The following is a 25,995-nucleotide window of genomic DNA, read 5'->3' on the forward strand; positions in this document are numbered from 1 at the left end:
ATATTTTTTCAATGACACAAAATTGTTTTCCCTGCATTCAATGTCCTATGAAAAAAATAATAAAAAAAACAAGTATATACAGCACTAAGTTCGGCCGGGCCGAATCTTAAATACCCACCACCATGAACCAAATATTAGGGTTTCCTTTGAAATTTCAGGAGGGATTGAGGACTTGAGGACACTTCCCGAAGATAAATTTAAAGATTTCACCTATGAGGACTATATCAGATTCTGCATTTATAAGAACCATTTTTGTTTGAGTTTTAGAGGAATCATTAACATCTCTTGTAAGTGTGCAAGAAAATTATAAAATAACGTCTTGATTTGAAATCTTAAATCTGTAGATTTTCACCCGAGAAGTATCTGAAATCTGAAAATTTTACATTGAGTTTCAAGCAATTTTCATGGTCAGTGCGCCTTCTATACCCTCAAGAAATGAAGTCGGTCTATATGGAGGCATTACTAAAAGGACCGATAAAAACTTAATCCGATACACGTTTTTGGGAGCCTAAAATAATATTTACAATTTCAGGCAAATCGCATAAAAACTACGGATTCTAGAAACCCAAGAAGTAAAATCGGGATATCGGTCTATATGGGGGCTATACCAAAACATGGACCGATACTCACCATTTTTGGCACACCCCTTTATGGTCCTCAAATACCTATAAATTTCCAATTTCAGACAAATTATGTTTAAACTACGGATTCTATAAGCCCAAGACCCCAAATCGGGAGGTCGTTTTATATGGGGACCACACCAAAACATGGACCGATACTCACAATTTTTGGCACACGTATTTGTGGTCCTACAATACCTCTAGATTTCCAATTTCAGGTAAATTGAATAAAAACTGCGGTTTCTAGAAGCCCAAGAATTAAAATCGGGAAATCGGTCTATATGGGGGCTATACCAAATATGGACCGATACTTACCATTTTCGGCACACCTCTTTATGATCCTAAAATACCACTAGATTTCCAATTTCAGACAAATTGGATAAAAACTACGGTTTCTATAAGCCCAAGACCCCAAATCGGGAGGTCCTTTTATATGGGGACCATACCAAAACATGGACCGATACTCACAATTTTTGGCATACGTATTTGTGGTCCTACAATACTTCTAGATTTCCAATTTCAGGTAAATTGAATAAAAACTGCGGTTTCTATAAGCCCAAGAAGTAAAATCGGGAGATCGGTCTATATGGGGGCTATACCAAAATATTGTCCGATACTCACAATTTTTGGCACACGTATTTATGGTCTTACAATACCTCTAGATTTCCAATTTCAGGTAAATTGAATAAAAACTGCGGTTTCTATAAGCCCAAGAAGTAAAATCGGGAGATCGGTCTATATGGGGGCTATACCAAAACATGGACCGATACTCACCATTTTTGGCATACCCCTTTATGGTCATAAAATACCTCTACATTTCTAATTTCAGGCAAATTGGATAAAAACTACGATTTCTATAAGCCCAAGACCCCAAATCGGGAGGTCGGTTTATATGGGGACTATATCAAAACCTGGACCGATATAGCCCATCTTCGAACTTGACCTGCCTGCAGACAAAAGACGAGTTTGTGCAAAATTTCAGCGCGATTGCTTCATTATTGAAGACTGTAGCGTGATTACAACAGACAGACAGACAGACAGACAGACAGACGGACAGACGGACATCGTTATATCGTCTTAGAATTTCTCCCTGATCAAGAATATATATACTTTATATAGTCGGAAATCGATATTTCGATGCGTTACAAACGGAATGACAAACTTATTATACCCCCGTCACCATTCTATGGTGGTGGGTATAAAAAACAACAGCAAGCCAGCCATAGCAGCAAAGGATTTTTTCCAAACAAAAAAACTTGTCCACTGAATGGAATGTAATAAATGAAAATATTGAATTGGGTGTAGTGGGTTGGGGATGTGGACAAATAGCAAATAAAAAATAACAAGACCGTTAAAATTCAAACGAATTCAAATGTGTTGCACATACGTTCTTGGTGTGTTCGAAAAAAAAAAACAAAAATACTGTAGCAAAATGGCTTTAACGAAACAATGAAGTTATTTGGCCATGTTTTCAGACCAGATTTCATATTTTTTGTTAACTACCAATAACAACCACAGCGTCAACGACAGCTAACGAATCCGGTGATAAGCGACCAACAAATGGACAAAATGAGGGGTTTTTGGGGTGGTGAATGGAAAAATGGATAAAATCGTCTACAAATTCCGGCAAATGAATAACAGTCAATATGGTCTTGTTTATATCCTTTTATTTTGCTCAAGGATTATTGATATCACAGCGACATTGAATAGGAAGAGAAATTGCTATGAATAAAAAAGGAAGTAACTACTATGCTAAAGTTTTTATGAACATATATGTATTTGTTTTCGTTCCTTGTCTGAGTATCTGAGTTCTTGTGAAAAACGAAATTTATAATGTTTGCGAAGATATTTTACATGAAAATGCTTTTTATTGAATTATTAAATTTTAAACTTGAACTAAAATATAAAATTTTACTTCCATGTTCCTTCATACATAATGTTCGATTTTCTTAGTTTTATTTTACATATTATGAAAATTTACCACTGCTACAGTTGCTTAATAAATTTAGTTACAGGTTGCATTCATTTGTTTTTTAAAATTCATAAGTAAATCCTTAGTTACAAGGGCTTAAGTTTTATTGGACACCTGTGCGTATAATTGATAATGATTATTGGATTATTTCACCAAAATAGCTATAACTTTTCTAATAATTAATCTATTCATACAAAATAAGTCTTCGATAAAAGTAAACAATGCCAGAATATTTTCTTCTTTTATAATCGACAATGAATTGGCTTTTGAAATACACTTTTACAGCTATGCCATCAAAATTTTTAATGCATAAAAATTTAAAATCCTCAAAAAAGTTTATGACCAATCTCAAGTTCGAAGACCAACCTCCTGTATTTTTTGTCCCGAGTATATTTCAATTGATATGATCAAAAGATCTTACTCCTACTAGGATCATGCGGAGATCCCAAGTCCAAAATGCCTTTCATAACGTCGAAGCCAAGCATGCCAACTGTCCTTCTCCCTAGATCGATAGACCACAGATTAAGTATTGCAAAATATAACTAAGACATGATCCTTTTTATGAAAGGCGGGCAAGCTAACCATTGTACCACGGGTGCTCCTAGGACAAAAAGGTTTTCCTATAAATTATTACCCTCATCGTGTCTAGACAAAAATCCACTACTTTACTTTTCAATATTTGGTTGGGGAAGGGGACATCATAATTGCCCAACTTTTTTTGAAGTACAGCGAAAAAAATAAACTGTAATTGTAATTTACAGAAGACATGGGGAGAGGCTGTGAAATTAATAGAGGGCATCTAATTTTTTATATCTGTTAGCGAACCTCTCCTTAGCCGACTTTTTGAAAATTGGATCAAAGTTCTGCGATTTGCCTGATATTTTGATATCTGGTCGTGGAGGTGGATTTGCCCCTTGTCCGACTTTTTGAAAATTGGATCAAAATTCTCCGATTTGCTTGAAATTTTTAGGAAAGGTTTTACTTTACTTTTCGATATTTGGTTGGTGAGGTGGACCTCCTGTTCCCGACTTTAAATGTAGTGAATAAAACTAAACTTCTCCGATTAACTTGAAATTTACAGATTTTACGTTTGAGGAGGTTATGAAATTAATATAGGATACCTGATTTTTTAATATTTCGAAATACGGAGACTTCCTCCTTTGACGACATTTTTAAACTTGAAGAAAATTTCCTAGATTTTCTTGAAATTTCCGGGAATATTGAGAGTGGTTTCTAAAAAATAATCTGTTAACTTGTTTTCGTTGGAGGAGATTATGAAATTAATATAGGGTACCCGATTATTTGATATTTTATGGCTACCCCCTTTGACCAATTTTTAAATTTGTAGAAAAATTTCCCGACTTTCTTGAAATTTCCGGGAAGATTGAGGGTGGTCTCTAAAAAATAATCTCCTTATTTTTTGCGATATTTGACAGACATTTTGAAACATAAAGAAAAGTTCACTGATTTTATTTTAAATTTTCGGGGAAGTTGAGGGTGTTCTAGACCAAAAATCTCTACTTTATTTTTCGCTATTTGATCGGGGAAAGAAAACTCCCCTTTAGAATTTTACATAATCTAAACTTCTTTGATTTACTTGGAATTTGTATGAGAACGTAGGATATGTGATTTTTCGATGCCTGCTGAGGGAGGGCACCTCCTACTTGCACGATCTTTGAAAATTAAAATTATTTCGATTTACTTATGTATAATTGGAAACCATTTTCTGGTTCATTTAAATAACGTAAATAAAAAATAATTAGGAACCAAATAAATTCGACCCAAAGGTCGGCCAAGCCTAACCTTATGTACCTTCCAGAGAATCTTGAAGTATAGTATATATCGATATGAACCAATTTTGGCAAGGATGTTAGAGGCCATATACTTCCTCAACGTACCAAATTTCAATCGAATGGGATGAAATGTGCTCCTCCAAAAGGCTCCGGAGTTCAAATTTGGGATCGATTAATATGGATCACTTTTTCCATGGTTCTTAGAGACCACATACTAACACAACGTACAAAATTTCAATCGAATCTCATGAAATTTGCTCCTCCTAGAGCATTCAAAAGCCAAATCTGGTTGATATGGGGGCTATATATAATTATGGACCGTCCATATCGGTCATGATTGGTAGTGGCCACATACTAACAACACTTACCAAATTTCTACCAGATCAGATGAAATTTGCTCCTCCAAAAGGATCCGCAAGCAAAATCTGGGGATCGGTTTATATGGGGGCTACATATAATTACGGACCGATATGGACCAATTTTTGCATGGATCATATTTTAACACCACGTACCAAATTTCTAAGTGGCACACTAGCCAAAAATAATCTACAAAAATTAGGAGATACGAAAAAACTACCAAACAAAAAATTTTATTTTGCAAAATTTTATTTGTATAGAAAATGTTGTCAAAATTTTATTTCTATAGAACATTTTGTCAAAATTTTATTTCTATAGAAGATTTTATCAAAATTTTATGTTTATTGAAGATTTTGTCAAATTTTTATTTCTATAGAGAATTTTGTCCAGATTTTATTTCTATAGAAAATTTTGTCAAAATTATGTTTCTATAAAAAATGTTATCAAACTTTTATTTCTATAGAAACTTTTATCAAAATTTTATTTCTATAGAAAATTGTATCAAAATTTTATTTCTATAGAAAATTTTGTCAAAATTTTATTTCTCTAGAAAATGTTGTCAAAATTTTTTATATACATAGAAAATTTTGTCAAGATTTTAATTCTATAGAAAATTTTGTCAAAATTTTATTTCTATAGAAAAATTTATCAAACTTTTATTTCTATAGAAAATTTTATCAAACTTCTGTTTCTATAGAAAATTTTATCAAAATTTTATTTCTATAGAAAATTTTATCAAACTTTTATTTCTATAGAAAATTGTATCAAAATTTTTCAATTTTATTTCTATAAAAAATTTTGTCAAAATTTAATATCTATAGAAAATTTTGTCAAAATTTTATTTCTATAGAAAATTTCTTCAAATTTCATTTCTATAGAGCATTTTTACAAATTTTGTTTATATAGAGAATTTTGTCAAATTTTTATTTCTATAGAGAATTTTATCCAGATTTTATTTCTATAGAAAATTTTGTCAAAATTATGTTTCTATAAACAATGTTATCAAACTTTTATTTCTATAGAAACTTTTATCAAAATTTTATTTCTATAGAAAATATAAAAAATTTAATCAACATTTTTTATATCTATAGAAAATTTTGTCTATATTTTATTTCTATAGAATATGTTGTCAAAATTTTATTTCTATAGAATATTTTTTCAAAATTATATTTCTATAGAAAATTTTATCAAACTTTTATTTCTATAGAAAATTTTATCAAACTTTTGTTTCTATAGAAATCTTATCAATAAATTTTATTTTGTCAAAATTTTTTAAATTTTATTTCTATAGAAAATTTTGTAAAAATTGAATATCTATAGGAAATTTTGTCAAAATTTAATATCTATAGAAAATTTTATCAAAATTTTATACCTACCAGTAATGCTGGTGACATTTCTGAAGGTTTCAAAGCTTCTCTAAGTGGTGTCACTTCAATGTGGAACGCCGTTCGGACTCGGCTATAAAAAGGAGGTCCCTTGTCATTGAGTTTAACATGGAATCGGGCAGCACTCAGTGATAAGAGAGAAGTACACCAACGTGGTATCACAATGGACTGAATAGACTAAGTGAGCCTGATACAACGGGCTGTCATCTAGCCAAACCTAACCAATATCTGTAGAAAATTTCTTCAAATTTTATTTCTATAGAACATTTTTACAAATTTTGTTTCTATAGAGAATTTTGTCAAGATTTTATTTCTATAAAGAATTTCGAAAAACTTTTATTTCTATAGAATATTTTGTCACAATTGTTTTTCTATAGAAAATTTTATCAAACTTTTATTTCTATTGAAAATTTTGTCAAAATTTTATTTCTATAAAAAAATTTTCTAAAAATTTTATTTCTATAGAAAATTTTATCATGATTTTATTTCTATAAAGAATTTCGTAAAAATTTTATTTCTACAGAAGATTTTATCAAAATTTTATTTTTTTTAATTTTATATCTATAGAAAATGTTGTCAAAATTTTATTTCTATAGAAAATTTTAACAAACTATTATTTCTATAGAAAATTTTATCAAACTTTTAGTTCTGTGTTATTTCTATAGAAAATTGTATTAAAATGTTATTTCTATAGAAAAATTTGTCAAAATTTTATTCCTATTGAAAATTTTGTCAAAATTTTATTTCTATAGAAAATTTTGTCAAAATTTTATTTCTATAGAAAATTTTGTCAACATTTTATTTCTATAGAAAATGTTTTCAAAGTTTTATTTCTATAAAAAATTTCTTCAAATTTTATTTCTATATAGAATTTTCTCAAAATTTTATTTGTACAGAAAATTTAGTTAAAAGTAAATAGATTATCTTTCTATAGAAAATTTTATGAAAATTTTACTTGTATAGAAAATGTTATCAAAATTTTATTTCTATAGAAAATTTGGCAAAGTTTATTTCTATAGAAAATTTTATTTCCATATATTTTTTTTAATTGTATATATATAGAAAATTTTGTCAAAATTTTATTCTATCGAAAATTTAATCAACATTTTTTATATCTATAGAAAATTTTGTCAAAATTTTATTTCTATAGAAAATGTTGTCAAAATTTTATTTCTATGGAAAATTTTGTCAAAATTATATTTCTATAGAAAATTTTATCAAACTTGTATTTCGATAGAAAATTTTATCAAACTTTTGTTTCTATAGAAAATTTTATCAAAATTTTATTTCTATAGAAAATTTTATCAATAAATTTTATTTCGTCAAAATTTTTTAAATTTTATTTCTATAGAAAATTTTGTAAAAATTTAATATCTATAGAAAATTTTGTAAAAATTTAATATCTATAGAAAATTTTATCAAAATTTTATACCTACCAGTAACGCTGGTGACATTTCTGAGGGTTTCAAAGCTTCTCTAAGTGATTTCACTGCAATGTGGAACGCCGTTCGGACTCGGCTATAAAAAGGAGGTCCCTTGTCATTGAGCTTAACATGGAATCGGGCAGCACTCAGTGATAAGAGGGAAGTTCACCAATGTGGTATCACAATGGACTGAATAGACTAAGTGAACCTGATACATCGGGCTGCCACCTAACCAAACCTAACCTATATCTATAGAAAATTTCTTCAAATTTTATTTCTATAGAACATTTTTTCAAATTTTGTTTCTATAGAGAATTTTGTCAAGATTTTATTTCTATAAAGAATTTCGTAAAACTTTTATTTCTATAGAAAATTTTGTCACAATTGTTTTTCTATAGAAAATGTTGTCAAAAATTTACTTCTATAAAAAATTTTCTAAAAATTTTATTTCTATAGAAAATTTTGTCATTTTTTTTTTTTAATTTTACATCTATAGGAAATTTTGTCAAAATTTTATATCTGTAGAAAATGTTGTCAAAATTTTATTTCTATAGAAAACGTTGTCAAAATTTTATTTCTATAGAAAATTTCTTCAAATTTTATTTCTATATAAAATGTTTAAAAACTTTATTTATATAGAAAATTTTGTCAAAATTTTATTTCCACAGAAAATTTAGTTAAAATTATGTTTCTATAGAAAATTTGATCAATCTTTTATTTCTGTAGAAAATTTTATCAAAATTTTATATCTTTAGAAAATTTTGTCAAAATTTTTTTTATCTATAGAAAATTTTGTCAAAATTTTATTTCTCTAGACAATTTTGTCAAATTTTTATTTCTATAGAAAATTTTATCAAACTTTTATTTCTATGGAAAATTTTATCAAACTTTTGTTTCTATAGAAAATTTTATCAAAATTTTTTTTCTATAGAAAATTTTATCAAACTTTTTGATATATAGAACATTTTTCTATAGAAAATTTTATAAATTTTTTTTTTTGAATTTTAGTTTGTGAAAATTTTTAAAATTTTATTTCTATAGAAAATTTTGTCAAAATTAAATATATCTATAGAAAATTTTGTTTTTCTATAGAAAATTTCGTCTAATTTTATTTCTATAGAACATTTTTACAAATTTTGTTTCTATAGAGAATTTTTTCAAGATTTTATTTCTATAAAGAATTTCGTAAAACTTTTATTTCTATACAAAATTTTTTTCTATACAAAATTTTGTCAAAATTTTCTTTCTATAAAAAAATTTCTAAAAATGTTATTTCTATAGAAAATGTTATCAAGATTTTATTTCGATAAAAAATTTTGTAAAAATGTTATTTCTATAGAAGATTTTATCAAAATTTTATATCAATAGAACATTTTTGTCAAAATTATATTTGTATAGAAAATTTCGTTAAAATTTTATTTTATCAAAATTTTATATCTATAGAAAATTTTGTCAAAATTTTTTATATCTATAGAAAATTTTGTCAAAATTTTTTATATCTATAGAAAATTTTGTCAAAATGTTATTTCTATAGAAAATGTTGTTAAAATTTTGTTTCTATAGAAGTGAATCCTACGGGATTCACTTTTGTTTTGAGTGTAGTCAATTGTAATTGATAACATTGCCATATTTAATATCCTCAACAATATTCATACTAAAATTACTTTGCAATGTATATTATGGCAAGTATATTTAATATATTTTGTGGTTTCAACAAAAATTCAAAATAGCAAATATTTATGATTTCTCAAGTTTCAAATTTCATCAGCAAAGCCATAGAATTTATTTTTCTCAAAACTGCAGCTAATAGTATATCCTTGTCCATTATCATCATAATATGCATTTTCGTTTTTACATTTAAAAAGAAACCTCTGAAATAGTTCATCTCTTGCTATTAGTTGCTATTACATCTTCAATGTTATTCTCATTCTCATTAAACGAAAAGGTTAAACAGGACATATATGAAAAAGGGGGAGCGGAAGAGAGTCAAAACGAAGGGTAATCAGTATGAAGAAGATGTGTGTACTTAATTAAATTGATTAAACATACAAATGCCAGCAAAGAATACATGCAAGGGTGCTGTATAATAATATAATAAAAACTAATTACATTAACGCTCTAAATCCAAGCTCAATACAAAACACATAGATAAGGAGCGCGCTCTCTCTCTTTGTCTCACACACACACACACGCATACACATATATACTCGTATTTAGTAGAATTGTTATAAGGATCAAACTACACAAACATTTAGTTAATGGTAATCAATAGAGAAAATACGAAAGAACAGAAAAAAAGGATGTTTTTGTTTTTGTATAAAAATAGATAAAAAGGATTAATTTGCAATACTTACACAATGTGGTGCCAGCAGTACCCGAAGCCAAATGAGCAGCATAGGATGGCAGGGCTGTTGGTCCTGTAGCAACTGCCATCGTTGCATGATATGGATGATGGTGTAGTAGTTGCTGGGATGTCTGTTGATGTTGCTGTTGCACTTGTGGCTGTTGTGGATGATGTACCAGATGATGTTGAGGGGGGGTGGCACTTGTACTGTATTGGCCTGCCATACCATGACCTTGTGGTATGGTACTAACCGATGTAAGGGCTTTGCTAGTCGGCACCGCATAATGTCCTCCAGTCTGTGAACCATAGGGTGATGTATACTGCTGAGCCCCTGTGCCAACTTGATTCATTGAGGCTAAGGTAACCAAATTTTGCATGGATATTGAGGTGGCCAGTAATCCATTGCCAGAACCATTTGTGTTGGTGGCTGCGGCGGCTGCTGCTGCTGCGTTAGCTGCTGCGGCGGCGGCAGCATTATTGGCCGATATTGTGGCAGCAGCTGTGGTACTATGATCCGGTGGGAAATTTAGTCCTGATTTGTTATCCAGTTTTTTTATGAAGGGTTTGTTTTTTTTTTTTTTTTTTGTTTTGTTTATGGTTTTTAAGGATTTGTGTTTGATGGTTTATAGGTAAATTTGTTTTTTTTTTGTAATTGATTTTACACATGACCACACAATCAAGTCAATCATAGACATACCAAAAAATGTATTGAACGAATATAAAAAAACATAGAAGAAAACACACACCCAATTGGATTATTTACATTTACGAAAAACAAATTAAATTAAGAGAAATTAAGAAATACATTTTATATATAAAAATAGTTTTATCTCAGCAGTGGATTTTGGTTTCTAATTGGTTGTAGAAGAAAAGCTCACATGATTGTTTGAAAGTTAGAGAAACACTTCAAAAAGTTTTGCAATAATAGTTAGGGTTTAGTTAAAAATTTTAGATAAAAAAACTACTTCAGAAAGGGTCCATATCAAGCACATTGAGCGAGCACAGGTGCTTATGATGATGAATATCAAATTCTAAAAAGATTCTACGATTTCTAAGGGGACTATGCCAAAAATGGACTGTCATAAGTACAAAAAAAAAATATTTGTAGTCTTCCATCACAAAGTTAATTGATTCAATTAATTTTTAATTGAAAATACTTCATTCAAGGAAATGATAACAAACATAACTAATTCAATTAAAAAAATTTTAAATTCATTGAATCAATTAATTTTTTAATTGTATACTTTTTTTGTTTAAAAATTATCAATTTTATTTCTATAGCAAATGTTGTCATAATTTTATTTCTATAGAAAACTTTATCAAAATTTTATTACATAGAAAATTTTGTCAAACTTTTGTTTCTACAATATTTTCAAAATTTTATTTCTATAGACAATTTTGTCATAATTTTATTTCTATAGAGAATTTTGTCAAAATTTTATTACTATAGAAAATTTTGTCAAAATTTTATTTTTATAGAAAATTTTATTTTTATAGGAAATTTTGTCAAAATTTTATTTCTATAGAAAATTTTGTCAAAATTTTATTTCTATAGAAAATTTGTCAAAATTTTATTTTTATGGAAAACTTTGTCAAAATTTTATTTCTATAGAAAATTTTGTCATAATTTTATTTCTATAGAAAACTTTGTCAAAATTTTATTTCTATATTTCAAAATTTTATTTCTATAGAAAACTTTATCAACATTTTATGTCTATAGAAAACTTTATCAAAATTTTATTTCTATAGAAAATTTTGTCAAAATTTTATTTCTATAGAAAATTTTGTCAAAATTTTATTGCTATAGAAAATTTTGTAAAATTTTATTTCTATCGAAAATGTTGTCAAAATTTTATTTTTATAGAAAATTTTGTCAAAATTTTATTTCTATAGAAAATGTTGTTAAAATTTTATTTCTGTAGTAAATGCTGTCAACATTTTAGTTCTATAGAAAATTTTGACATAATTTTATTTGTATAGAAAATGTTGTCATAATTTTATTTCTATAGAAAATTTTGTCAAAATTTTATTTCTATAGAAAATTTTGTCAAAATTTTGTTTCCATAGAACATTTTGTCAAAATTTTATTTTTATAGAAGATTTTGTCAAACTATTGTTTCTACAATATTTTCAAAATTTTGTTTCCATAGAAAATTTTGTCAAAATTTTATTTTTATAGAAGATTTTGTCAAACTATTGTTTCTACAATATTTTCAAAATTTTATTTCTATAGAAAATTTTGTAAAATTTTATTTCTATAGAAAATGTTGTCAAAATTTTATTTTTATAGAAAATTTTGTTAAAATTTTATTTCTATAGAAAATTTTGTTAAAATTTTGTTTCTACAGTAAATGTTGTCAACATTTTAGTTCTATAGAAAATTTTGTCATAATTTTATTTGTATAGAAAATTTTGTCATAATTTTATTTCTATAGAAAATGTTGCCAAAATTTTATTTCTATAGAAAATTTTGTCAAAGTTTATTTGTATAGAAGATTTTGTCAAACTATTGTTTCTACAATATTTTCAAAATTGTATTTCTATAGAAAATTTTGTCAACATTTTATTTCTATAGAAAATTTTGTAAAATTTTATTTCTATAGAAAATGTTGTCAAAATTATTTCTATAGAAAATTTTGTAAAATTTTATTTCTATAGAAAATGTTGTCAAAATTTTATTTTTATAGAAAATTTTGTCAAAATTTTATTTCTATAGAAAATTTGTGTCCGTCTGTCTGACTGCCTGTCTGTCTCGTCTTTTGTTTGCAGGTAGGTCAAGTTCGAAGATGGGCTATATCGGTCCAGGTTTTGATATAATTCTCATATAAACCGACCTTCCGATTTGGGGTCTTGGGCTTATAGAAACAGTAGTTTTTAGTTTTTAATTTGCCTGAAATTGGAGACCTAGAGATATTTTTGTCAAAATTTTGTCAAAATTTTATTTTTATAGAAAATTTTGTCAAAATTTTATTTCTATAGAAAATTTTGTCAAAATTTTATTTCTCTGGAAAACTTTGCCAAAATTTTCTTTCTATAGAAAATGTTGTCAAAATTTTATTTCTATAGAAAATTTTGTCAAAATTTTATTTCTATAGAAAATTTTGTCAAAATTTTATTTTAATAGAAGATTTTGTCAAACTTTTGTTTCTATAGAAAATTTTGTTAAAATATTATTTCTATAGTAAATTTTGTCAAAATTTTAGTTGTATAGAAAATTTTGTCAATATTTTATTTCTATTGAAAATTTTGTCAAAATGTTATTTCTATAGAAAATTTTGTCAAAATTTTATTTCTATAGCAAATTTTGTCAAAATATTATTTCTATAGAAAATGTTGTCATAATTTTATTTCTATAGAAAACTTTGTCAAAATTTTATTTCTATAGAAAATTTTGTCAACATTTTATTTCTATTGACAATTTCATCAAAATTTTATTTCTATACAAGATTTTGTCAAACTTTTGTTTCTACAATATTTTCAAAGTTTTATTTCTATAGAAAATTTTGTCATAGTTTTATTTCTATAGAGAATTTTGTCAAAATTTTATTTCTATAGAAAATTTTGTCAAAATTTTATTTCTATGGAAAATTTTGTGAAAATATTATTTTTATAACTTTATCAAAATTTTATTTCTATAGAAAATTTTGTCAAAATTTTATTTTTATAGAAGATTTTGTCAAACTATTGTTTCTACAATATTTTCAAAATTTTATTTCTATAGAAAATTTTGTCAACATTTTATTTCTATAGAAAATTTTGTAAAATTTTATTTCTATAGAAAATGTTGTCAAAATTTTATTTTTATAGAAAATTTTGTCAAAATTTTATTTCTATAGAAAATTTTGTTAAAATTTTATTTCTATAGTAAATGTTGTCAACATTTTATTTCTATAGAAAATTTAGTCAAAATGTGAGAAGTATCTCTTAGTTGAGGAGTAATTTTCTATAGAATATTTATTTCTTAGAAAATTTTGTCAAAATTTTATTTCTATAGAAAATGTATGTCCGTCTGTCTGTCTGACTGTCTGTCTGTCTCGTCTTTTGTTTGCAGGCAGTTCAAGTACGAAGATGGGCTATATCGGTCCAGGTTTTGATATAGTCCCCATATAAACCGACCTCCCGATTTGGGGTCTTGGGCTTATAGAAACAGTAGTTTTTAAGCAATTTGCCTGAAATTGGAAACCTAGAGATATTTTGGGACCATATAGAGGTGTGCCAAAAATGCTGAGTATCGGTCCATGTTGTGGTATAACCCCCATACAGACCGATCTCCTTATTTTACTTCTTGGTCTTATAGAATACGTAGCTTTTATTCAATTTGCCGGAAATTGCAAATCTAGAAACATTTTAGGACCATAAAGAGGTGTGCCGAAAACGGTGAGTATCGGTCTATGTTTTAGTATAGCCCTCATAAGACAGATCTCCCGATTTAACTCCTTGGTTTTCTAGGAACCGTAATTTTTTATCGGATTTGTTTGAAATTGTAAAAATACTGGTATTTTATTGGTCCATTTGGTAAGGGCGCACGATCATAAAAATTGCTTGACACTGAATGTAAAATTTCCAGATTTTACTTCTCGTAATCATATAAATAATGGGGGTAAAAATCTACAGATTTTAGATTTCAAATCAAGGCGATATTTCATAATTTTCTTGCACACTTACAAGAGATGTTAAAGATTCATCTAAAACTCAAACAGAAATGGTTCTTATAATTCCAGAATCGGATATAGTTTTCATAGGTGAAATCTTTAAATTTATCTTCCGGAAGTATACTGGTCGAACTGATCTGCTTAGGAGAATATCTGGCATCAAACCCCGCTGAAATTCCAAATGAAACTATAATATTTGATTCATGGTGGTGGGTATTTAAGATTCGGCACCGACCGAACTTACTGTTGTATAAAAAATAAGGTTTTCTTTAAATTTAAAAATAAAGTTTTCTTTAAATTTAGAATATGAATCTTTGAAATTGCCTGTGTTATAGTAGTATAAGAGTATGCTTGAAATAAGGGCAAGTATCCTTATTTTTCCTTCATTTAAAGACTGATATTAAATCTTTAGATTAAAGAGGAAAACCCTTAACCCTTTCAGGCTTAAAGGTTTTCAAAGATTTGTTTTAATTGAGAAAACAAAAGGAGTATTACAATTTTATAATTGACCTATATATGGAAATGAAATGCCAATGTAGAAAAAATTTACTTAAATTACTAGTTGAGGTCAATATGTATATTAAAATTAAAGCCAATATTTAGCGACCAAAGGATCTCAATAACAACCAAATATTTGAGTCAATTTGCTATGGTCTTGAACCAAATTAATTATTATTATTTTTTTTTGTATATGTTTCGAAATATTTTTACTCTTTTTTGTAATATATTTATTTTTTTTTAACCTGTGAGCTTTTCTTACCACACCAAGACATTCAATTGCAATGCTATTATATAATACATACATGAAATAAATAAATAAATCAACAACAACATATATGTACATACAAAAACAAGAAAAAATGTAATCATTACACTAATAAAAAAAAATTTTTGAATTTTTATTTTCACATTCAAGAAATAAATAAAAAATAGAAAGGATTAAAACACAATCAATTTTCTTTAAAAAAAATCTACTTATTTTTGTATATGCAAAATGTTGTTAGAAATTACAATAAAAATTCAAAAACAAAATTACAAATTAATCATAGCAAAGAATATTATTAATAGATGAGCTGAAAGCCGAGCATTAGAAAAATCTGAATATAGGGGAGCTTTCCCCAAAAAAAAACAAAGATTCTATGTTATCAATGAGTTTTGCACAACGAAAGGCCGATTCTTTTTTGCGTTGCGTTAAATAAATGGGATATAGAGAATTAGTTTGCATTGAAATTTTGCACTACTTTTTATTGCCAATGGATAATGTGGCAATATTGGTCTATTGGGGTTTACAAATGAAATGGGGGGGATGTTTCTTTTTTTCACGAAAACATAGACAACGTATACATGTATATAGGATATATATGTATGTGTGCAGCACATATTATATATGATGTAAATACATATATAAAATACTATTGTTTTATATTTAACATTCAATCTCACATTCACATTGACTTTTTTGTATATATTGTTGTTTAGATTTAATTGGACACATGCTAACATTTAATATCTAATACTAAACGAATGACAGATCATCTAGAGCAGCAGCATAAAAAAACTAATATATTAGGGCCCCGACAACAATTACAACATAGATTGATACATAATAGAGATAGAAATAAGTACTGGGATATGTTTTATTGTGGCATTACAATTCGTATTGTGTTTAATTTAATTGATTTGCAAATGTTTGGATTTTAACAACAAAGATTTTTTCATTTTATTTTATTTTGTTTCAAGTTTAATTTATTTTATTTTCTCTTATTTTATTTTATTATATTTTCTTTTTATTTTATTTTATTTTATTTTATTTTATTTTATTTTATTTTAATTTATTTTATTTCATTTCATTTCAATTTATTTCATTTCATTTTAATTTAATTTATTTTATATGGTTTGGATTTTAATAAATATTTTTTTATAATAATAATATAATATAATAATATAAAATTATTTATTTAATAATAATAAAAAATAAATTTTTATTTTGGTTTTCATCGTCCCCATTTAATAGTTTTACATAGTTTTACCAATTGTGTACCTTAATTCTTGTTGATTTATCAATAACTCCAAAAAGTATGCAACTGTTTCATAGCTAATTCTTCGAACAAACAGGTTTACCCCTATGATTTTTAAGCAACAAGGAGCCCCTATTTTAGAATTTAAGAGAATATGGAGAACTGTTAGGTACACCCAAATCTAATTGGTATCCGACCAAAAATCTGGTATAAATGAAGACAATCACAAAAAATCAAATATTACGAAAATATTTCTAATTAAAAAGTAAGAAAACGTAAATTTTTAGTGACATCCGAAGAAAATCTCAATTAAAAGTATAATCGGTCAAATTTTATTTCTATAGAAAATTTTGTCAAAATTTTATTTCTAAAGATAATATTTTCAAAATTTCATTTTTTTTCAAAATTTTATTTCTAACGAAAAACTTGTCAAAGTTTTATTTCTATAGAAAATTTTGCATTAATATTATTTCTTTAGAAAATTTGTCAAAATTTTATTTCTATAATAATATTTTACAAATTTTATTTCTATAGATAATTTTTTTAAAATCTTATTTCTAAAGAAAAATTTATCAAAATTTTATTCCTATAGAAAATTTTCTTAACAATTTATAGAAAAATTTGTCAATATTTTTTTTTATAAATGATTTTATCAAAATTTTATTTCTATAGAAAATTTTGTCAAAATTGTATTTCTATATAAAAGTTTGTCAAAATTTTATTACTAAAATAATATTTTCAAAATTTCATTTCTAAAGTATGTTTTTCAAAATTTTATTTCTAACGATAAATTTGTCAAAATTTTATTTGTATAGAAAATTTGGCATTAATATTATTTCTATAGAATATTTTGTCAAAATTTTATTTCTATAATAATATTTTACAAATTTTATTTATATAGATAATTATTTAAAAATTTTATTTCTAATAGAAATTTTTCTCAACAATTTATTTCTATAGAAAATTTTGTCAATTTTTTTTATAAATAATTTTATCAAAATTTTATTTCAATAGAAAATTTTTTCAAAATTGTATTTCTATATAAAATTTTGTCAAAATTTTATTTCTAAAATAATATTTTCAAAATTTCATTTCTTAAGTAATTTTTTCAAAATTTTATTTCTAACGAAAAATTTGTCAAAATTTAATTTCTAGAGAAAATTTTGCATTAATATTGTTTCTATAGAATATTTTGTCAAAATTTTATTTCTATAATAATATTTTACAAATTTTATTTCTATAGATAATTTTTAAAAATTTTATTTCTAAAGAAAGATTTGTCAAAATTTTATTCCTATAGAAAATTTTCTCAACTATTTATTTCTATAGAAAACTTTGTCATTTTTTTTTATAAATAATTTTGTCAAAATTTTATTTCTATAGATAATATTGTCAAAAATTTATTTCTATAATAATATTTTACAAATTTTATTTATATAGATAATTATTTAAAAATTTTATTTCTAATAGAAATTTTTCTCAACAATTTATTTCTATAGAAAATTTTGTCAATTTTTTTTATAAATAATTTTATCAAAATTTTATTTCTATAGAAAATTTTGTCAAAATTGTATTTCTATATAAAATTTTGTCAAAATTTTATTTCTAAAATAATATTTTCAAAATTTCATTTCTAAAGTAATTTTTTCAAAATTTTATTTCTAACGAAAAATTTGTCAAAATTTTATTTCTGTAGAAAATTTTGCATTAATATTATTTCTATAGAATATTTTGTCAAAATTTTATTTCTATAATAATATTTTATTCCTAAAGAAATTTTTCTCAACAATTTATTTCTATAGAAAATTTTGTCAATTTTTTTTTTATAAATAATTTTGTCAAAATTTTATTTCTATAGAAAATTTTGTCAAAATTGTATTTCTATATAAAATTTTGTCAAAATTTTATTTCTAAAATAATATTTTCAAAATTTCATTTCTAAAGTAATTTTCTCAAAATTTTATTTCTAACGAAAAATTTGTCAAAATTTTATTTCTATAGAAAATTTTGCATTAATATTATTTCTATAGAAAATGTTGTCAACATTTTATTTCTATAATAATATTTTACACATTTTATTTCTATAGATAATTTTTTAAAATTTTTATTTCTAAAGAAAAATTTGTCAAATTTTATTCCTATAGAAAATTTTGTCAATATTTTTTTATAAATAATTTTGTCAAAATTTTATTTCTATAGATAATATTGTCAATTTAGTTCTATAGAAAATTTTGTCAAAATTTTATTTCTATAATAATATTTTCAAATACATAATACATAAGAATGGTTCAAATAATGATTATTCTTATAAAATAAAAAAAAACATTTCATCGAAATAGGAAAACTAATTATAAATACAATAAAACTTGATTGCTTCAATGAAAAAATTAATTAAAACTCATTTCAATCTAAATCACTTAATTTAAAAGAAAAAAATAAATCAATTAAAAAAATAATTTGAAGTGTGTGAAGGAATCAATTAAATTTTTTTAACGAACTATATTTCTAATTAATTTGAAATTTATTAAAGCAATTTTAATAATATTTAATTGGATAAAATTTTTAACCAAGTGTATTTCTAATTAATTTTAAAATTTATTAAATCGATTTCAATTAAAAATTTAATGTGATCAAGTATATTTCTAATTAATTTTGAAATTTATTAAAGCAATTTCAATGAAAAATCTATTTGGATCAATTAATTTCGTGATTGAACCAGAAATAAATTTTTTTCTCAGATTATATTTTGTTTTTGCCTTAATGCTTTTCAATATTTTTTTCCATAATTAAATCCAGCTAATATTATTTTATTTTTATTGGGATAAAAAAAATATTTTTATTGTTATATTTTTTTTGAGAAATTTGAAAATTTGTTATATTTTGCTAAATAAATAATTTATATAACTTTTTATGATTATTTTTTTTTCATTCTAACGCTTGTCAGAAACGTTTGATTTAAAAAATTTTCAAAAATATGCTATTTTTCTAAAATGGATATTGCAATTTTTTTCGACAACATTTTAATAAATTATACCATTTCATTAATTTTTACTCCGTTTTTAACCTATTTCAAACAAAAACAAAATTAAACTTACTCATTAAAAATATAAAAAAGCGAGTTATAAAAAATTGAATTCAAAAAACTTCATCTGTAATTAAAAAAAGAACATCTTTGGGAGGACATTTTTGGAAGTGCTTTTAAAGTTGTGCCTTTAGAAGAACTTTTAAATTTTTTTGCTGGGTAATTATCTAATCTCATAAAATGGAATTTCAATTATAGCACATTTTTTTTTTTTGTGTGCTACTGCCATTTTTCTGATACCTTTTATAAATAGTGTCCACAAGAATGTACCCTCGCCCATGGATTTAAATATTTGGAATTTTCTGTAGAAAATATTTATTTTATTTATTTATTTTATCTACACCCTCAACTTGTAATTTAATAAAGAAAAACTACATTCAACGCCTTTTTTGTTTTTATGGCCCACCAACATATTTCTTGAGAGCTCAAACTTTTGTGTTCTACTAAAAGCTGAGTTTCTCTTTGTTACTAAAAGATTCATGGTCCATGAGAAGGTGCTCCTTTTTGCATTCTTGGAACACACAAAGGTATTCGCTTCGCCTACCCGTTTTACAGTCTTCAGCCCAACACGGTTTTCTGTTTGTTACTCCAAAGAAAAATCTGCTTAAGTTTTTCATCGCCCATAAAATGGTATGCAGTTCATAACAAAAGAACTATTTTGTTTGTTTGAAAAAATGGCAGAAGGTCGCTGCATTAATATATTACAGGATCTTAAATACACTTAGAAAAATTCTATGTCGAAATCAGGAAATTAGAAAAACTATCAATTATTACATGTGAAAAACAAATTTTAGTTTTAGTTACATGGAAAAAAAATTCAATTCTTTTAAGTGTAACAACACACTTGTAAATCGGTCTTTTAGTATTAACAAAACGATGTTAAATTCGATTCTGTATTAGAATCAATATCAATATATTTAATAAAGTTGAAAATCTATGGACCTAATTTAATTTTTTAGTGTATATTTTAAGAAACCCATTAAAATATTTTTGAAAACAAAGACTTTTGTTATGGAAGGCATGTACAATTCGTTGCTCTACAACATTAGAGCCCTACGCCAACCTCTGGGCAAATTGTTCACTTTAAGATTCCACTAAAATTTTTTAAGTGCCCTCAGAAAACTTCTCAAAGGCTAGCATTTTGACTGAGAAATTTAACTGCATATAAAAAGACTTGCATATCTACTTAATGGATGTTATGCATCTTGGGGCATTGCTTTTTTTTTTTCTTGGTAGGAATAAAATTAATAAATAAAAATTAAGTAAAAAAAATAAATATAATCAGATTTTAACGAAAGATGAAATTGAATACCCAAGTTTGGATCATTTTACTCTTTTTCGGTATAATTTACACAAAAATGAAGAATTTTTTAAAAATGTAGACTTTCGTTTAAGAATTTCGATATCGATTTGGAACCAAAGAAGCTGACAATATTTCAATCACAGGGAAATCTCACAAAATTGGACAAATGTCAAAAGTTTACAAAAAAGAAAGTGTTTTATAGGAAAAATTACCTACTTCGTACGAAAATTGCATTATATTATACTCCACTTATTTATAATTCCACATTGCATTATTAAAAATCTAATGGCCTGGTATATTTTTAAACTAACGAAATTATTTTTATAATAAAAAATAATCATTGGCGTCAAGACAGAAGAAATTAAAGAAAATCAATTGATTCAATAAAATTTTTTATCAAAACCAATCACAAATATTAATTAAGTATCAATGCGTTGTTAAAAATGCAATGGCCTGATATATTTTTATCATAAAAATTGAACTAAAAACAAATAAAACATAATTGGCGCCAAGATAGAAGAAATTAAAAAAAAATCAATTAGAAACTCAATTGATTCAAAAAAAATTATCAAAACCAATCACAAAATTTAATTAAGTATCAATTAATTTTTTATCTGAATCAATTTATTTTTTAATTGACGTTGATGGTTTATACTATCATTTCTGTGATTATAGACAGTTTAATTAAAAATTATTTGGATTAATTAATTTCATTATGTAAAATATTTTTTTTTCGTAAAATTATGACCATTTGTACCATGTATTACTTTATTCTTACAATTTCCTGAATCGTACGAAAAATGTATTTTGTTTTAGTTTACACTGAATTTATTTGTTCAGTCACTGAATTTTATAAGCACGATTATTTAACAAAATTTTTGAGATATACTTGGAATAAGAAAAATTTGGTTTGATGGTGAAAAATGTCGAAAAAAAAAAACAAAAACATTTAATTAAAACCAAAGAATTTACTTTGGTTTTAATTACAATAAAAAAATATGCACTAACTTATAATACCCTGTTCCACAATGTGGCGCAGGGTATAATATATAATCTTAAGGGTATATAATCTTAAGGGTATACCCTTTCTCTGTGTAACCTTTTATAAGAAATAGGCGACTTCAAAGGCATGTACATAAAATTAGAAAATCTGTCTAGTTTATCGGAAATCCCATTTTTTGAGTTGTACTCACTGTTGCAACACGAGCCGAAAATAACCAACCAAAATTTAAATAAAATGACACAATTTTATTTCTATAGCAAATTTTTTCAAAACTTTATTCTTATAGAAACTTTTCTCAAAACTTTATTTCTATAGAAACTTTTCAAAAAATTTCTATAGTAAATTTTGTCCAAATGTATAGAAAATTTTGTCAATTTATTTTTTTTTTCTATAGAAGATTTTCTCAAAATTTTATTTCTAGAGAAAATTTTTATTCTATAGAAAATTTTCTCAAAATGTTATTTCTATAGAAAATTTTCTCAAAATTTTATTTCTATAGAAAATTTTTCAATTTTTTTTTCTATAGAAAATTTTCTCAACATTTTATTTCTACAGAAAATTTTGTTTCTATAGAAAAATTTCTCCAAATTTTATTTCTATAGAAAATTTTGTCAAGATTTTATTTCTACAGAAAATTTTGTCAAAATTTTATTTCTTTGAAAATGTTCTCAAAGTTTTCTATCCATATGTTAGAAAAGTTTGTTAAAATGTTATTTCTATAGAAAATTTTGCCAAAATTTTACGTCAATAGAAAATTTTATTTCTATGTAGAAAATTTTGTAAAAATTTTATTTCTATAGAAAATTCCGTCGAAATTGTATTTCTATAGAACATTTTCTTAAAATTTTATTTCTATAGAAAATTTTCTCAAAATTTTACTTCTACAGAAAATTTTTATTTTATAGAAAATGTTCTCAAAATTTTATTTCTATAGAAATTTTTCTCAAATTTTATTTCTATAGAAAATTTTGTCAAAATTGTATTTCTCTAGAAACTTTTCTCAAAAATTTCTTTTTATAGAAAATTTTGTCAAAATTTTTTTCTATAGAAAATTTTCTCAAGATATTATTTCTAGAGAAAATTTTTATTCTATAGAAAATTTTCTCAAAACGTTACTTCTATAGAAAATTTTCTCAAAATTTTATTTCTATAAAAAAATTTCTCAAAATTTTATTTCTATAGAAATGTTTCTCAAAATTTTATTTGTTTAGCAAATTGTGTCAAAATTTTATTTCTATAAAAAATTGTGTCAAAATATTATTTCTTTAAAAAATTTTTTCAAAATGATATTTCTATAGAAAATTTTGTCAATTTTTTTTCTACAGAAAATTTTCTCAACATTTTATTAGAGAAAATTTATATTCTATAAAAAATGTCTCCAAATTTTATTTTTATCGAAAATTTTCTCAAAATTTTATTTCTATAGAAAATTTTCTCAACATTTAATTTCTAGAGAAAATTTTCTCAAAATTTTATTTCTATAAAAAATTTTGTCAAGATTTTATTTCTATAGAAAATTGTGTCAAAATATTATTTCTTTAGAAAATTTTGTCAAAATGTTATTTCTATAGAAAATTTTCTCAAAATTATTTTTTCTATAGAAAATTTTTATTCTATAGAAAATTTTCTCAAAATTTAATTTCTATAGAAATTTTGTCAAGATTTTACTTCTATAGAAAATTTTGTCAAGATTTTATTTCTATAGAAAATTTTGTCAAGATCAGGGTTGCCATTTTGGTCCGATCGGACCAACATTGGTCCAAAAAATTATTAAGTTTTAAATTTGGTCCGATGGTCGGACCAAATGGAATTTGGTTGATTTTAGTCCATTTTCTTCAAATCGATATTTTTCAAAAATTTTTAAAATTTTGACAAAATCTTCTGTAGAAATAAAATTTTGACAAAATCTTCTGTAGAAATAAAATGTTTACAAAAATTTCTACAACAACAAAATTTTCTATAGAAATAAAATTTTACCAAAATTTTGTACAGAAAAACTTTAAAAATATTTTATATAGATACAAAATTATGCAAAAATGTTATATAGAAACCAAATTTTGCGATAACTTTACATAGAAATAAATGTTTGACAATGTTTTCTACAGAAATAAAATTGTTGCTAAATTTTCTAAAGAAATAAAATGTTGGCTAAATTTTCTATAGAAATGGAATTTTGACAAAATTTCCTAAAGAAAAAAAATTGGATAAAATTTTCTATAGAAGTAAAATTTGGATAAAATTTTCTATAGAAATAAAATTTGGCCCAAATTTTCTATAGAAATAAAATTTTGGCTAAATTTTCTATAGAAATAAAATTTTGGCTAAATTTTATTTCTATAGAAAATTTAGCCAACATTTTATTTCTATAGAAACTTTTCTCAAAATTTTATTTCTATAGAAAGTTTTGTCAATTTTTTTCTATAGAAAATTTTCTCAAAATTTTATTTCTAGAGGAAATTTTCTTAAAATTTCATTTCTATAGAAAATTTTGTCAAGATTTTATTTCTATAGAAAATTTTGTCAAGATTTTATTTCTATAGAAAAATTTGTCAAGATTTTATTTCTATAGAAAATTTTCTCACAATTTTATTTCTATAGAAAATTTTCTCAAAATTTTATTTCTATAGAAAATTTTCTCAAAATTTTATTTCAAGAGAAATTTTTCTTAAATTTTATTTTTATAGAAAATTTTGTCAAAATTTTATTTTTATAGAAAATTTTATCAAAATTTTATTTCTATAGAAACTTTTCTCAAAATTTTATTGCTATAGAAAATTTTATCAAAATTTTATTTCTATAGAAAATTTTCTCAAAATTTTATTTCAATAGAATTTTTCTCAAAATTTTATTTCTATAGAAAATTTTCTCAAAATTTTATTTCTATAGAAAATTTTATCAAAATTTTATATCCATGGAAAATTTTGTTAAAATGTTATTTTTTTTTTAATTTTAAATTAATTTTAGTAAAATTTTCTATAGAAAATTTTATTTCTATGGAGAAAAATTTTTTAAAAATTTTATTTCTATAGAAAATGTTGTCAAAATTTTATTTCTATAGAAAATTTGTGAAGTACCTCTTAGTTGTTAAGGAATATTTTGCAAAATTACCACATCATCAAGAATTCTACCAATATACCAAACAGTAAAAAATACAATTTTTGGTAGAATTCTATCAAATGTGGCATCCATGGTTGTACTACCACCACACACACACACGGAAACCATAAAAAGATCCATACTTTTATATTTAAGTAGAAAACAAACAAAAAAGAGACAAATTTATTAGAAATTATGATATTTTGATTAAAAGTCATATGTCTTCATATTAAAGAAGAATAGAATTCAAATATAGGCTAAGGCTTATTTTGAATAGTTTGCATCATTGGCTTAACGTTTTATTGATATATTGTTAATATATCACAAAAAGAGAATGCAAATTTTAAAGAGCCTAAATGTTAAGCTTTCGATATTTGGATTTTATTAAAGTTTTTGTTTTTTGACCCCCCGTTTTGAAATACCTTTACCTATCCATATTTAAATTAAGTCCTATATTAACTGATATCTAAATTTTACTTCTGGACGGCGCAATTTCCATTATATATTGTTGTCATAAATTATTTGGTATTATATTGTATCAAATCTCTATGACATAAAAAAAAATTTAATCCAAATTGTTAATAGAAAACACTTAAAGTATTACATATTAAAATATTTCTAAATTTTAAATTAAATTATTTTTAGATATTAATTTAAAAAATAATTTTCTATTTTTTTAAAGAAGCTTTTGATAATATAATATATTGAAATATGTTAGACATTTTCTTCACATAGCCTAAATAAATGCTAACACATATGTCCATTGAATGAAACTGAAAGTGAAAGTGCCCCACAAACTCATACACACATTCTCTCTCTGAAGAATGACAACAATGCTGTCCTTTAATACACTTCAGTGGTACGCATACACGTGTGTATGTTCATCGCTTTATGTTTCCTTTGAGATGGCCATCCACGTGCTATGTGTTTTAGAGATGACAACAAA

At 24.3% G+C, this 25,995-nt stretch overlaps 1 protein-coding gene across 4 annotated transcripts in view; it reads right to left on the reverse strand.

The window, feature by feature from the left end:
* The window catches only part of LOC142226767 (CUGBP Elav-like family member 2), a 551,331-nt gene that overhangs the window by 16,143 nt on the left and 509,193 nt on the right, over nucleotides 1-25,995 (reverse strand). For 2 of the 4 annotated variants that reach the window (XM_075296964.1, XM_075296963.1), the window contains exon 7: nucleotides 9,906-10,427. The exons of the other annotated variants lie outside the window; for them this stretch is intronic. In XM_075296964.1, the coding sequence (XP_075153079.1) occupies nucleotides 9,906-10,427 (522 nt within the window). The remainder of the gene's footprint in view (nucleotides 1-9,905; nucleotides 10,428-25,995) is intronic. 4 annotated transcript variants of the gene reach the window in all.

This window comes from Haematobia irritans, chromosome 2 (genome assembly GCF_050003625.1).
Source record: "Haematobia irritans isolate KBUSLIRL chromosome 2, ASM5000362v1, whole genome shotgun sequence".
In the NCBI taxonomy this organism is placed as follows: domain Eukaryota; kingdom Metazoa; phylum Arthropoda; class Insecta; order Diptera; family Muscidae; genus Haematobia; species Haematobia irritans.